Below are 16364 nucleotides of genomic sequence, written 5' to 3'. Positions count from 1 at the left end.
ATTGGGTACTGGAGCTTTGTTATTTATGTATCTTCTTTTTCCCTTTATTTTGTTAAAAAAAAAAAAAAAAAAAAAAAAAAAAGCATGATGTGATATTGTCTCTCAGCTTCCCTGCAATACCTCTTTTTGTAATGTCTGGAATGTGATTTTACTCTGTTATCTTACTCATTATTGAGGAAGAGTTCAAACTATTAATCTTTAATTAAACAAAATAAAATCAGCAGAATTTTAAAGATGCAATTAACACTTGCTCTTATTTTCCTTAACCTCTTTACTCAGTCATTAAGAATTTAATCTCTGATAATTTGAGCAAAGTTTGAAAATCCTATTGATATTTTCATTTTTATATGCTATATGCATGCATTTTAAAATGTTCCTTTAAACTTTGTTTTAGCAATAAATACTGTAAGCTGCCTTAGCTCTAACTTTTGTTGGTGTTTTGCAAATTTCTATTTCTTAGAAATAGACCACCAAGTAGGTGTCATTGTTGTCCTTATCAAATAACATAAATTCTAGATAAAGATTTGGAGCAAGAAAACATTATCCATGTTGCTCATTGTCAGGATTCTTGTGGAGCTGACTGCAGTAAAATTTCTGTGGATGTGGAAGCTCATGGAACACATCTTTGCCATGGTGGCCTGTAGACCCATGTGTTAATTAGTATTGCATGCTACTGCTCAGCTGAACAGCAACAGCTTCTGTCACTCCCTTCTCTCAGAAAGAGTCTCCTTCCATTTTGGTTGAGTTTTGACTAAATTATTATGATGAGTCAAGATAAAATGGGCACAAATTGTAATACAATTTAAATTTTTTAATATTATTATTTTAAGGGTGTTTGAACACTAGAAGAGGATGTTCACCAGGGTTTGGTGATCTACATCCTCACAGAAAATTCTGAGTTACCTGTATCCCCAGCTGACCCTGATCTGAGCAGGGAGATTTGACTAACTGATCTCCAGAAGTTTCTTCTAACTTCAACTAGTCTGTGACTCAAAGACTGTAAAATGAGAGGAAATTATCTCTGTTACCAAGTGAAATGAAGCTACATGAAGCAGAATCATGTTTTCATTTGAGATTCTATCATTGAGATAGCTAGCAGTGATTCCTCAAACCTTTCTCACTCATTGGGCCCTTGTTTTTTGTGTGAAAGTCAGAAAGGCCCTGTGTTTTCCAGCAGTCAAGCACTGACACAAAATAAACCAAGCAAAGTCAAAAGTAACAGAACATTACTCCACAACTAAATTTCTGACTGTATTTTAGCATTGTCATATTATATCAGAGATTATTAACACAAAGAATAAAAGTATCACCTTTCACAAGAGTGAATGTGCTTCACATGCCATTCTCTAAGATCTTCCCCCCTCTATGCTGTTGACAGTCTGTTAGTTCCTGATAAAATTAGCACAATGCTGATCATGACCAAATGCCAAGAGACATTTTATGGGTTGGGGTTTTTTTCACTGAGTCATCATGACTCCCTTCACTGATTTTGTTGATGGTAGTTGTCCATTTTAAGTGAAGCCATCCATTTTAACTGATACAATTCTGAGACTCTTCTCATTGATATGATCATCCTGTGAGGAATTACGAGTGCTATTGTCTAAACCATCACCACTATCTTGGGCTCCTACAGCTTGCCTAGATCCATATGTTCATATTTAACTGCTTAACTTTCAGTTTCCAGTATGGGATTCCTGTGGCTTTCTTCATTAGTGTTTGGCCAGGCACTCCACACACTTCACAGCAGAGGGCCCTTGCTAACATCTTGTAAGTGGGCTCTCTGGTACCCGCTGTAACTTCTGTAGTCTTTCTTTCCAGATTGTCTGAAAAGCGTCCTGCAGGCTCCTGCACATTCTAGGCAAAGGCTGATTTTCTCATCAAGTAAGGATTTTTCTTCATGTGTGCACTTCTTGACTTGCCAGACATGTGAGCTTTTAGTCAATCCTTTATACTGTCCCTTCTAAACTGCACATAAATATAGCTATTCTAATAACCTCTGTGCCAGTGAATATGGATTTTTTGTATAGGGGACTGTACTCCTTCTTAGTGGGAGATATGCAGACTGCTATTTCAAAAAGTCAAAACACATTTATTGATACTATTATGGCCTTTGTATAATTTCAGATAACAGAATAGATTTCCCCAGTCAGCTTATGTATGTGGGAACAAAGTAGGGCAAAGAACCTGTTCTAACCAGATAACATGGCCTGATTTCAGTATTAGGAAATAGTCCCAGGGGGGATTATATCTCCAAGAGGGTGCTCCAAGTGGAAAGTCTTCCTTTAGTCCTTTGTTAGAAACAGTTCCTACACTCCTGTTTGACTGCATTTCACCTGGAACTAGGAACTATTGAATCCTATCATCCTTTCATTTGAGTGCACTTCCATTTATCTCTACCCAATCCCTGTGTCAACAGTGTCAAAAGGAATAAAAGGAGACAAATTTATGGTACAGGACAGTTTTTTGTCTTTCACATTGGTTTTTTCTTTGACATTGGTTTTTATGAAACAGAATGATCCACAGGTTTAATAAGAGGAAGTTTTGTGCATGTGCAAACATGAACAGATAGTTGCGATGGTAGTGAACAGGCAAAAAAATCTGACCCTGTGCTTGGGAGCACCAGAGAAAATGAGAAACTATTCCTGCAACTGAGCTGAGCACCTAAGCTCTTCAGTATCAAGAGTCTCTTTTTCTCTAACCTGATAATTTTGCTAATGTACAGTCTATCTTCCTATTACTTTGGTAATAAAAATGATAATAAAAATTACCCAGAAGTACCAACGCATTGCAGTTTTCTGGTCCTGTAGTGAGAGTATGAGCAGCTTAAAGAATATTTTATCTAAATTTAGACCTTGATGTAGTCTGTAGGGAACATATATCTGATCTCTAAGAATAGGATGTTCCTTAACATGCTAAGGTTGCTAAAGGCAGACATCTCAGGAATTTCCAGTCCAAATAAGGATGTGTGACTTTAAGTGCACACAGAAAGGACAGAGGGAGGGCTGAAAGACAGACAATTGATGGGGGAAAGAAGAAGAAAGAAAAGAAAAGAAAGTAATAGAGATGGGGAGAGAGGTGATAGGAGATTCTGCAATAGGAGTTTTTGAACAATAAGTGATCTGAATAATTGTTTGAACAGTGATCAAATGTGTTAGGCTCAAGTGGATCTGAGGACACTGTCTAGCCTATCCTCTTATGAGAATTAGGATCACACCAATGGGATTATTTTATTCTTAAACATGTGTTGAAATGTGGATTCACTATCAAAAATAAACAGCTCCATTATTTATTTAATTTTCCTAACAGATGAGCTAACAGTTTTCAGTTAGCATCTAATGTAAACCCCCTTTCCTATCTGGTAGCTCTAATTAGAACCAGGTCTAATTTATCTGCATCTTTCTTAAAAGATGAAGCCATGAACTGAGAAAAGTGCTGTTGTTGGAAATTCAGGAGACACTACTTACCTTGTTTTCTGTTTCTGCCAATAAATTCCAATATTATATTTCACTTTGTTACAATAATACTGTATTTTTTGGATCACTATTCACTTTGTGATCCACCATACCATCATACCATTTTCCATTATTTATGCAGTTGTCCACAATTTTCTCTTTTTTAATTGTTTGGCACTTGAGAAAAAAAATTTAATGTCTGTGCTTCCCCTTTGCCAAAATAAAAGACAAATTGCTGTGTTCCTAATTTAGAGTAATCCTGTTATCATTTGTTCAGATCTATGAATCCATTAAATGACTGCAAAACTATTCTTTCTATCTATCTATCTATCTATCTATCTATCTATCTATCTATCTATCTATCTATCTATCTATCTATCTATCTATCTATCTATCTATGTCTCAATATCATATATTTACATGATAATAATATCAAATATATGCCATATTCTCTTCTCTGATATTCAGGTGTAAATACACTTACTGCAGTTGTCCCTCCAGATCTGACCTCATTACAACTAGAAATACAGTGTGTGTCCTTTTATTGCAGAATAGTTTACCTACAAGAAACTATTTGGGGAATACAGCAAGCCTTTCTTTTTTTTTTTTTTTTTTTCTTCCCTTTGTTCTCAAAACAAGACTTCTCTGTATAATGTACATTATCTGAAGGAAAATATTTAGGTATCAAAGTCATGTTCTGGATATGATGCCTTCTGTTCTGAATGTGATGATCAGGGAATTCTCTTTCATTGCTCTCATATATCAGTACCAGTTATGGTCCATATAACTGTCATTGTTTGAGTAACCTGCAAATTTGTTGCTGTAATGAAGCTTCCAGATAACAAAGTTATTTTTCTTTATTACGTCAGTGGTTGGATCTGCAGCTGAACAGAAAGGCTTATTGTGTAAAGACCTGAGGTTATATGTAACAAATTTTGAAATGCTGTATATGGATAGGAGAATATAGTCATGGTTACAGCAGTGGGCAGGAAATCACAGTTTTGAGTCTTGGCTGTGCCACAGACTTTCTGTGTGACTTTGGACAAGCTACTCTTTGTGCATTAGCTAATAATACTATCTCTATCTCCCAGGGGTGTTGTGAGAATACATTCATTAATGTTTGTAAGGCACTTGGATGCTATAGCAATGAGGCCATATAAGCACTTAGAGAAACAATCCATTTTTGCAACAATGTGCATCTCCCTGACTAAGGACTTTTTTGTTGGAAGTTTTTCATAGATGCTTGTTATGAATAAATGCACTTTATAATGATACAGTGAGGTTAAACTGCATTTTGGTGTGCAGTTTCACTTTAGTATTCAGAACAGGTGTAAACAGTCATAAGTTGGAAAGCTGTTCGCAAAGAAAGAGAATACCATTTTTAGTCAGACATTTGAATAGAAAAGATACCTCTCCTGATTCATCTAGCTCAAAACATGGAGGATTATTTACATCTGTATCTGTCTTGCAAACAGTTTATTCTATTTTAAGCACTTCTCATTACATTGTCTAAACTACTTCCTCAGGCAAGTAATTTCATTGCCTAATTGCCTTTAAAGTTAAACAGTTTGCTCAAATGTCTACTCTACTTTTTCCATGTGGATATAGGCTGTTCTTTCAGTCTGTCCTTTCTTTCTGAAATAACCTTCACTCACATGTGTGACTTCAGACACACCACACAGTTACACCAGGCTAACAAGGTGCTCATGGGAGGTAAATTGGTAAGCCACTATAACTTCATTTTAAATTTCCTGGCTGAATGCTGGTCAGTGTTAAAATCTGAATGTGGGGCTCAGGACATAAGCATCAAGGAACAAAAAAGAGTATACAATATTCCCAAGGCTTTTGGAAAGGACTTGGTGAGAGATTTCCAAACTAGGGCTTATTTTGTTCTTATTTGTAGACAGTAGTAGCAGCAGACACACTGCACAAGGAAGAGATTTGGAAGAATGTGAGCTGTCAGTAAGGACAATGAAGAGGGCTCTGCAACTTTTGATGCTCAGAAAAACAGATATCTGTTGTGCTTCCATGCAAAGCTTTCTAATTTAGTGGTTGAGTGCAACAAAAATGCTTATGAAATTATCATTAGAAGATACAGAGACTCTGTAAATGTCCCAATGGTGGGCACATACTATGTCCTTTCCTACTGCATTAAATGTGGAGAATTGACATGGTCTTGAAAAGTATTGAACTGTAGGAATTCAGTTAATTGCACTTAAATAGAAGATGTAAACATACAAAAGAACAGGCCTCATTCAGGCTGAGGTTCATGAGGTTGCTTTCTTGCCATGAAGTCCATCCCTCCACTATTGTTGTTTGAATATGCAGTGAATAGAATTGCTTTTAATAACATTCCCATAAGAGTGACAGTGTAAATGCTTCTCAAGATGAGTATTATATTCTGCTATGGTTGAGGCTTTCCTCACAATGCAAGAGAGAAGAGCTTTGTAATTTTTCTTTTCCTTTTCTCTCTGAGTATTGGGGATTGAATAGGGTTGATGTCCTCTATTATGCACATACATAACATACACTATTCTGGATAGAGGAAGTATAAAATAAAAGAATATACCATTGCAGTCTTGTAAAAGCTTACCACAAAAGGAGCCACAAGAATCAACTCCCAATCTTCACTTGAATTCACAACCATCAGGCTGCTCCCAGTGCCATGTGTTCTTATTTTCTGGATTTAGCAAAACACTCAGTACCATCTTGTCTTTCAGTTTTTCCATAAATGCAGGACCTTATTCTTAATCAGAATTCAAGGTTCTGTAATTCAAATTGATGCATGATTAGAGAAAAAATTATCAATGAAGTCAAGAGAGGAAGCTTCATTTCACAATTGTTAGTGGGCCAGTATTTTGTCTCAGTAGTTGTACACTCTAACACCTTTTCAATTTTTGGTTTATTCATGTCTCTGGTTATTGAACATTATTTTAGTAAAATCCATTGTTATCAGAAATTTCCTGTAAAAATACTTTGTCATAGTGCAGCAACACTAAAATATCTACCAAAATATTCAGGAAAACTGTGACTCAAAGGAATATTTTTATCTTCTCAAAAAAATAGGAAATATTTTATATTTTGTGTCAAATTAATCCTCTTTAAGACATGGTACGAATAACATAAAAATAATTGGGATGCTAAAGATTATTGTAGTGTGGAAAAAAAAAACTAAAAGAAAGGATACCTGTTTTCAAAACTCAGTTCTGACAGTCAACCAATTAAAAAGTATCACCACTAACAATGGAAAATTCAAATTTCTGTTAAAGTATTTTTGTTCTATGTTGTGTCTGTCAGAAAGAAGATGACACATATTTGGTAGTATACCTGGAAAGAGAAAATAAAACAGTAAAAAGTAATGGAACTGTTACTGTATTCCTCTTTTTTTAAGGACTGCCTTCTTGAGAATGCTTTTCTGTATGAGAAGCAGCAGGGTACATAATCTGGTAAGAGTAAGGCCTTTCTCTTTTGGCAAAGTAAATTGCAGCTATTTCTCACAAAAGGAGGTCATTGGTCGTATAGGGATTCTATACATTTTGATAGGACATGATTGATAAAGATCTTCATACCTTTGGAATGTCTTTAGGATTGATGCCAGTTGCACATGTTTACTTCAACCAAATAACTTCTGATTACTTGCAGATCGCCTTGCTGATCCCTCAGGGGATACTTAATATACAATTAGATGTTATCTTGCTCATACTATTTGATATTTCAGTTTACTACATAAAGCACACACCTGCTTCTTATATCCCCCCATTTATTGCTCTGAAGTGATTTTGAAAACAAAGTATTTTAAAACCTTATGGTTCCTAATGGAAGAAAATAAAGATTTGTTATGTGTAGGCAAAGAAAAAACAATTTAAAAAGTAGTTGTCATTCAAAATAAATCCAAGATGGCCTTTTTAACCATAACAATTATTTTACTAATTATACTGCTTTTTACTAGTCCCTCGATTATAGAAGCAATTGTCATGTGTTTTGGGAATTCCATCTGGTCTGACAGTATAGAATTCAATTAGTTTTCTGTTGGAAAAAAAGAATTCCAATCAAATTTCTTCATAAAATTAAAAAAAAAAATCACTTGGATCCAGTATTTAGCCTGTATGTTTTTATTTAAAACAGTTTTACTTTGAAGGCTATGACTAGGTAGGTGCTATGTACTATACTATAACTACTTCATAGGAGAGATATAAACACTTAAAGTCTTTCAAAGAGAAAAGAAGGTGGGGAGAGAGCCTCTACCAAGCTTCAGTTGTGTCAGAGGTGACTGGATGTTTTTGTTTACATCTGAAATGGTGCAAAATAACTCTTCTAACCAACAGTAAAGGTCAATTTTGTAAGTACTGTTCTCAGCATCTTGAATTAGCTTTCTCATAGAGTAGGATGACTGCAAGGGAAACACCAAAGTCTTCAACTCTAGACCTTCAGGTGTGCACACTGTTAGACCCACTAATGTTATGGCTTGTTCTGTGTTCGTTTCCTTTTGCATTTTCAGGCATGATTTCAATTGAATCATTTATGGTTCTTCCATTCAGATTATAACAGCTATTTTGGAGCGGATAACCCTCAATGGCTGTATATGAGACATTGCCCGGGGTGCCTCCAAGATGCTTTTGAGCTGGGTAAGGAAATCACTGAGTGTTGACACATTCTCAAAGCACTATGGCATGGATTGAGAGCAGAGTTTATAAACTGTGTTACTGACCTATTATTCTGTTGTTTACTGACAGAATAGACTTCAGTTCCCTCTGAAATGTTAAACGAAACAAAATAAATATTTTTCTTTAAAAAAATGGTAACAAGCATTTTAAAAAATTAATACAGTATCTAATCTGTATGTGGTAATTCATGCATAAAACTTCAATTCATCATTGCCCACTTCTGATAGGTCTACTTTAAATATAGTAGCCATTCAATGTATAATATTATGCTAATCTAATAACTATTACCCCTGTATATTAGTACACTGGTGTGGTAAATAAGACAGATTTTTATTGTGACTTTAAGGTCAAAGCTGATTCTGCAGGCATGTCTTAACCAATCTGCTAGTTTAAGATTTATACTCAATTCAAGCTGTAATGCCTGTATCATCCTTACTATCTATATATTACCTTGCACACCCCTATTCAGTCAGGAACAATTAGTTATCATGACTCATCTCCCCTTTTATTTATGTACAGACAACTGAAAAGGGCTTGTGAACTTTCACCTGTGGAGTACATAGGCTGCTGATGTGGGACTTTCACTGAGTGTACTCTAAGAAATCAGAGAAAGCTTTTTATCTCTTGTTTAAAAGCCTGAAAATGAGTATGATGATGATTGAGACATTCCAGCACAGGTGTGATGCTAAAACCTCCAGGACTTGGCACTCTATTCCTTCTCTGTTTAAGGTTAAGCAGTGTCCAAGGAGAGAGTATATTCTACTGTAGAGAAGGATGTGTTATTTCTTACAATGTTTGTATAATGCTCTTTGTAATGCTTTGGCTGAAATGCAGCTGAATCAGCTACGATACTGTAATATCCATGATTTTTACAGAAGTTAGTTCAGGCTGTGCACTGTCACTGCCCCATGACCCAGGGGTCATATTTTAGTACTGTTTTTTTTGTTAAATGCCAAAAATCCAAGATGCTCCATTTCATGATGTAATTAAAGCTTTCTATTTCAAAATAATGTAAGCATGCAGAAATGTTTCCTATTAGAACAGCATGATTTAAAACAAAATCAAAGAGTTTGTTTGGCACTTAAAGTATGTTTAGGTTTTGTGAAAAAGGTTTTGTGAAAAAGGTTCTACGCAGTGGCTACTTTCTCAAATACAGTGAGTTATAGGACTCCTGATAGAAGTAAATTTCCTACAAAAACAAACAGACAAGCAAATAATGAATAGGTTGTGGCATGCAAGAGAAAGTTCTATTAATCTACAGTTCCTGCCATTATCCTACCCAGGTGTAAATACAGAGGCCTCCAGTGTGTTAATTCCACAGAGTCCAGTAATAAACCTGAGATTACCTTTCAATAATACAATTTCTTCCAACTGAAAAAAAAAAATGTCTTATACCATTTAGTATTAACTGGCCACATTTAATAATAGCTAGAGATTCACTAATACTTTTTCTTTACTATCAAGTGGACTATATTATACATGAATGGCTTGTAAAATTATTGTTTTATATTTCAGAATGACAAACAAATTTCTATACTCAGATTAAAGATTTATATTTAACAACCACTTCACCTTTACTTATTCCTGAATACAGACCCAGAAGAAACTTTTATAAAATTCTCTCTTTTAATGTCATAGTCTGCTAATCTCTTGAAAACACGAGAATTATTAGGTTAAAGAGTGCCATAGTGGTAAACCCATTTTTATTTATACGTAAAATGTAATAATTGTTAATTCTGTGCATGTAAAAATTTTAACTGTTTATTTAAGGTTTTGAATAATTTTAAACCATCTGCACTTAACATTTGTCTGAAAAAATATTTGTTTCCCCTTCACCAGCTTAATAGCAACCAAAGATTACTTCTCTCAGTAGTATCACCCAATGTGCTCAAATATCAGAGTCAGTTGTCTCTTCCCTGTATGTTCAGAACCCGTTCTACCTTACTGTGGAGGAGCCTGGTGGTGTTCAGGATATGCACCACTTTTGCTGCAGCTCCCTTTTATACATACTACAATAAGAATTGCTAATGGAAAGAATTCAAGTGGCCTAACTTCAGCTCCTGATCAATTTTTGTAACATTCAGATTTTGAAAAATGTGGAAAGTCAAAATCTAAAGAAATGCAAAGGAGGTTCTCTGGTTAAAGTTAAAACTACAGGTCAAAGAGTTCATTGCTTAAGTTGCCAGTGAGTATGAGTTTGTATAGCAGAATTCATTTCCGTAGAATTGTTTTTGTTTTTTTTTCATTTTCCCCCTCCACTAAGATGGAGGAAAACAGCAGACATTACAAATCTGTGTGCTTATTCACTTTTCCATGCAACACTGCTCTTGGCCATTCTATAAAGGCTTGCTGTGACACGGCTCATATAGTTTGTGTGTATTCAGCCTGGCTTTCTCTGTGGGTCTCATTCTCGATTAAGAACTTACTCCCTGCATGTTGCAGCATTTTAGTTGTGGGTTTTTAAGCTAGACCCTCAAGAATTGATGCTGGAAACATAGATCATAACCACATTCCCTTAATTGCATGTGGTTAATCATCACAGTTAAAATACAAATAAGTTTCCTGAAAATAAGACTGAACACTTTAATTCAAGAAGTGTTTAAAAGTCCAGATGATCTTAAAATATATAAAAAGTAAAAATATCAAGAATAGCCCTCTGAGTTTAATTGAGATTTTTGTGAATAGCCCTACAGTCATTGGAATGTTTGAGCCAATGCCTTGCACAGTCTTAACTGTGAGTTTCAAGAGTTTGATGCTCTCTCTGAATTATCATAAACTCACAGAATGGTTTGCGTTGGGAGAGACTTCCAAAGATCACTAGTACAAGCTCTCTGCCATGGTTAGGGACATCTTTCACTACATCATGTTGTTCAAAGCCCCACCCAACCTCATCTTGAAAACTTCATTTTCATTTCAAGACAATAATCTTAAAATGGAAGGCAGATAGAAAGGTCCTTAAGACCTTGTCCAGTCTCTCTTTGAGATTAGTAGTTCTCTTTGTTGCTGTAGTCTGCTAACTATTTAGGGTGAATAAAAGCACAGTTTGAAGACAGGAATGGATGAAGGCCATAGATAAACAAGAAAAAAAACAAGAAGCAGAAAAAGGATGGGCAGACACTTGTGCAGTAATACAAGTTCTCCATTAAGATACACGGGGTTCTTTCCATTAAATTCCAAGTTTCTTCTTCTGCTCAAATATAAAACTAGCCACAGGCAGCCATAGCATATGTAATAATGTATAATAGAAATTAAATCATGACTTTCTTAAGACATCAGAATATTTCTTTCTGAACAGGTTGTATGACAACTTGGTACATCTTGAATTTAAAAAATAAAATAATCCATACTTTGGAAGGCAAGAATGAGTTTCAGAACTGCAGATTCTTCACAGAAGATATGCTGCCTGTCTCCCTCCTCATTGGCACTTCATTCATCACAGCTCACGTATTTTCTCATATGCATACTGGCATTAGAGTTCCTTAGGATCTGTAATGGTGGCAAATACCATCAGTGTACGAGCTGGATTTCAAGGCTCTAAATTTTTCAATCCCAGATGCAAAGAGGTTTTTTGTGTAGAAAATTCCCCAGGTCATAATGCTGTCGTTGTTCTCAGTAGGAAACCTTAATTGCAGAGCTAGTTGGATAGGAGTTGGATTAGCTGGCAGAGTGTTGTCTGGAAAATCTTTCAGCTGTGCAATGTTATCACTTCCCCTACGTCCCTCCGCCCCCACCCCTGAGGATTCCTAGCCTACTGCATTTGGTGAGATACATATGTTTTCCCCAGCTACAGGAGCTGTGAAGGGTTCCTCTGGGATATCTAAGTATAAATACCCAAGTGTGTCTTCAGTTGCTAGGTTATTTTTAGTCAATGGGTGGTTACCAAGTCATCTATAATTGTGCTGTTAAATGTGTCAGAGCAGCTTCTGCAAATTGAGGTGCTCCCTGTAACAGGTGGAGCATATAAAGCAAAATGAGAGAGGACAAAAGGAACATTTCAGAACTGAACTGCTTAAAGATTTGATTTATATAAGGGGAGATTTCTTGGTAGGCAGATGTGAGGATGATGATCCAGTATGGATGAAGGAATATGGTAGCAGTGTTTGACTGCATGTGGTGGCCTAACACCTGCTGATAATTAAACCTCAAATAAGCCACTCCCCTTTCTCCAGCCCCCATCTGGTGAGAGAGGGAGAAAAACAGACTGTGGGTTGAGACAACGATTTACTGAAAGCAAAGAGCAGTGGCTTAAGAAATGTGCAGTAGCAGCAGCAATATTAATAACAAAAGTATTTGGAAGAGATGGTTCTTTACACACAAAGGGTGTTCACTACCACCTCAGTTTAGTTCCACATGGCTGCTGAGACAAAGACAAGATGGAGAATGTTCCTGCAGCTTGGCAGCAGCTCACAATTATTCTTGAGACTAAGGCAAGGTGGCGGACACTCCACAGCCAGCATTGCCCATCCCTGAGCCTGAGACAATGAAAAACAATGATGGACAAACCCCCAAAATCCTCTCCATCATGCTGCCTGCTTTCTGCGCTGCTGGGGTTGACTGTGGCCAGCAATGCTTGGCTCAGCTCCTGCCTGCCCAGCCCAGGCTTGGCTCAGCTTGGGCTCAGCTCAGGCTCTGCTGTTCCGTTCCCCCGGCTGCTTCTCGCACCGATGCCGTGGCACAGACTCGACGGGGCTTTGGAAGACACAGAACAAAATGGTGAATTTCTGGAGTTTCTTCCCTTTTTTCCTTCCCCTGGAACCAACCGCCCTGGCAGCGATGGTGTGAGCACTACAGAATAGCAATGTGGCCAGGCCTCAGGGCTCTGGGGGCCTCCATGAGCAAACCTAGCACACTACACTTGCACATAGTGCCTGTGCTGGAGCACTGTGTGATTTCAGATATGTGTTTTGGGAGAATTCAGGGGTTCAAGGGATCAGAGTGGTCTCGCAGGACCTCTAACTTAGCTCCTTTTTTGGTAGTGGCCAAAAGCTGTTGCCAAATGGTGACTGCTGTGTGGGAGAATGTTCAGTGAGTTCCCAGTGGAAAACTGTCTACATGGCATCAGCTGCTGGCCCAAATCTTTATAAACAGAAAAGAGGAAGAAAATCATATGTGAATGGAAAGCCAGTAAGATGGTAGGAAGAAGACATGAACAGTAAAATAATGCCACTGAGAAGCAAAATTAAGCAAAATTATTTTAAAAAAACCCCTAAACTGTCAAAAGTTCTAAGTAAACACGCACTGTTAGCAAGGAGATTACACAGTAGTAATTCTAAATTAACCATGCTGTGCTATCCCTTTTATGAATATGCCACTAGGAGACAGGACAGGAAGCAGCATATAATCTGTCAAAAATATTAAAGATATATTAAGTATCACCTACTCTGGTAAGTCAAGGGAAAAAAATGAAAATTTTAGGTGTTCATGGAAAGAGATAATCAAATGTATTTGTGATTCCTCTGGTAGCTGCATCATGTCACAAACCAGAGATCAATAGCATCTCTTTAGATGTTAATTTCTACTTCAGTGGCAGTTACCCAGCATCAGCTGAAGACCAGGCATAAAATTTTGAGGACTGCTGTAGTTGTGCCTAGCTCAAAAGTAAAGAAATGCCAGCCAGCCATTGGTATGCAGAGAAAAGAAGAGGGGAAAAAATGCTTAAATGCTGCTAAAACTAATTGGTGGAAATATAATTGTCTGTACTCATTCCTATATATTCAATATATCTTATATTCTGGTTAGATTCAAAATGGAAAAGGATTTATTATGCTACTGCAGGCTTATGTGAAAGATGAACTGGGTGAATTTCAACAAAATAAAATGTTAAACTTAGCATCAAAAGAAACATTCCAGCTGAGAGAACCACTGGGCTGGAATAATCACCTCAAGTGGCTGGTGACAGACTATTGCCCGAGTAACTCAAAAGTAACAAAAATGAAATCCAGTGGGCATTGGCAAAAGTTTGGTCTAGATAACCTAATAATAGCTATTGTCTTCTTTATTTTTTTTTTCCAAAGCCAGAAGTAGTTTCCAAATTCATTACTTAAAATAGGCTAACGTCACATCTTGTGCTCCTGCATTTAGATCTGCATTGGCCATGCATAATTTGGGGGTTTATTGCATGAACAGGAAAAAAATGGTTATGCAAAAGGCATTTGACACAGCTGGAAATAGTAGGACTTTATTTCTAGGTATGTGGAATACAATCTGATCATGATTGTTTTCCAGGAATTTTAGCACATCTTTATTTATAAAATATCTCAGTAGTGAAGAATAAATCTTACAGATTCTGGTAGAATCTTTTCACAAAATTAAATGCCGAGTATGGATAATTTTTTCAAGTCTCTATACTTGAGCAAAGGCTGCTGTTTTTGCTACTGAGTTCCAGTTTTAGTAATTCTGTAGAACTCAACTGAATTTTTTGTAAAAAGAAAAAATGAGCTCTAATTCCAAAAGAGAACACACATTTGAAAATTATGCACTTATTTTTCTGCTGCTTTCTTGTAAGATCTCAGAAGATCTTCTATGTCTTACAGATTTGTTCTTGCTCCCTGATCACCAGGAAAATGTATTCCTTACTTCTCTTCCCAGCTGCAAAAGCCTTCTATATCAGAAATGTCTGCCAATGCCATCACCATCCTTTACCAGCTTTCAGGTGCTGAGCATTGCTCCTTCAGCTTGAAAAGACAATGGGGAAAACCCCTGTGGAGTGGTTCCCTAGAAAGAGCTACTGCTAGGATCACAGCTCTTTGCCTCTGTATTGCTGGAGATGAATGGGGTCAGCACAAAACCTGGAAATGCAGAGATAGGTCTGCAAATCTGTTATGGCCTAAGCGGTTTAGAAGTCGTTTGACAGGTGTTATTCCATTGGTTGGGGATGCAAATCTTAATCGGCTGAAAGATAAGGGGGAATTTTTATCAGTGGAATTTATTCAGAAAAGTCTTCCTGAAAAGTCTACATGGGTAACTTGAGTTATCTTTAATATTTTATAAATCTTTATGCAGGTAACAAGTAAAGAAATTGAAGATGGATATTTTTGACTAGGACTCACCCTGTTTGAAAAGTCCAAAGCTATTTAGAAGACACAAAACTGAGAGTGAACCATATGTAGTACAGCAAGTGGCGTTGCCAGGTACCACTGTCCTCTCAAATGGGAAGTCTTCTGGAGTTCTTTGTTGCTATGAGACTAAATGTGTCCGTACAGTGAGTGCTGAACCAGATTTGCTCCCACTTCCACTAGTGTGCAAGTAGAGTGACTCTGCTGTGGCCAGGGAACACAACGCCATGTTCTGATATTTTGTTTATGAAGGGTCTGACCTAAAGGCCACAGAAACCCAGGCGTATTTGTCTAATTCAGAAGCTCAGAGAAGACTAGTTTAAAATGAGAGAAAGCACCATCTTGCACCTCAAAAAGAGCAAGGAACATGCTGTTGAGGGTTCTGACCCATTGACAGTGGATCTTCATGTGCTTTTAGTTAAAAAAGAAAGCAATGAGTAAAACTTTTCAGAGGATTTTTCTCTAAATGTTTTCAGACTAAAAGATACTTACTGTGGACTGTGTAAACTCTGAAGTTTGACACTTTTAAAATCCTATGGATTTTAAAGTTACCTGTGGATTTTAAAGCTGGTATGTCGGTGGGGGGCAGGGGGGGAGAGAGATTTGTTTGCCTAAGTATAAAATGTGTGAATTTTCTTTAGCTACTTGACACTTTTTTCTTTCACCCAGAAGACAAATAAACAAACAAAACACAACTTGAACTGTGCCCAAGCATGGCAAATTTCTCACCAAAGTGTACATTTTGGAATGAAAGATTTACAGTGGAATTCCTCTAGTGTAGCTATGACATTGCTTTAACATTGCATTGCTGTAATCTTCAAATATAGTAAATGCAATACATGGGTTTATAGGGATTTGTGTGAAGTTTAAAATTCAAAAGATGGTTGTTTTTAATGTTTCTCTGAGCTATCTGTGAAAAACGAAAAGGCATAGGGATGAGTTTAAGACACATCATCAACAGCATGGGAGATGTTTGCCCAATAAAAATACTGATCTTTTATTAATCTGTCCTTTCAAATATCTAGGAACCCTTTCCTGGTTTCTTAAAATTAAGCAAATATTTAAATATTAAATATAAAAAAACCCAAAAAAGCAAACCAAAACAAAACAAAAAAAAACCAAAAAAACCAAAAACCAAAAACCAAAAACCCAAAACAAACAATAAACCAAAAAACCAAAACAGCAATCCACAT

At 36.6% G+C, this 16364-nt stretch overlaps 1 protein-coding gene across 5 annotated transcripts in view; it reads left to right on the top strand.

The window, feature by feature from the left end:
* TAFA5 (TAFA chemokine like family member 5) overlaps positions 1-16364 on the top strand; it is a 415267-nt gene that overhangs the window by 92452 nt on the left and 306451 nt on the right. For 4 of the 5 annotated variants that reach the window (XR_010027627.1, XM_063155443.1, XM_063155445.1 and 1 more), the window contains exon 2: positions 7991-8077. The exons of the other annotated variant lie outside the window; for it this stretch is intronic. Coding sequence is in view for 3 of the 4 variants with exons in the window: in XM_063155443.1 (XP_063011513.1) it covers positions 7991-8077 (87 nt within the window). In the remaining variant the exon portion in view is untranslated. The remainder of the gene's footprint in view (positions 1-7990; positions 8078-16364) is intronic. 5 annotated transcript variants of the gene reach the window in all.

The sequence above is a fragment of the Melospiza melodia genome, chromosome 4 (assembly GCF_035770615.1).
Source record: "Melospiza melodia melodia isolate bMelMel2 chromosome 4, bMelMel2.pri, whole genome shotgun sequence".
In the NCBI taxonomy this organism is placed as follows: Eukaryota; Metazoa; Chordata; class Aves; order Passeriformes; family Passerellidae; genus Melospiza; species Melospiza melodia.
This window is presented reverse-complemented; position numbering and strand designations above follow the sequence as displayed.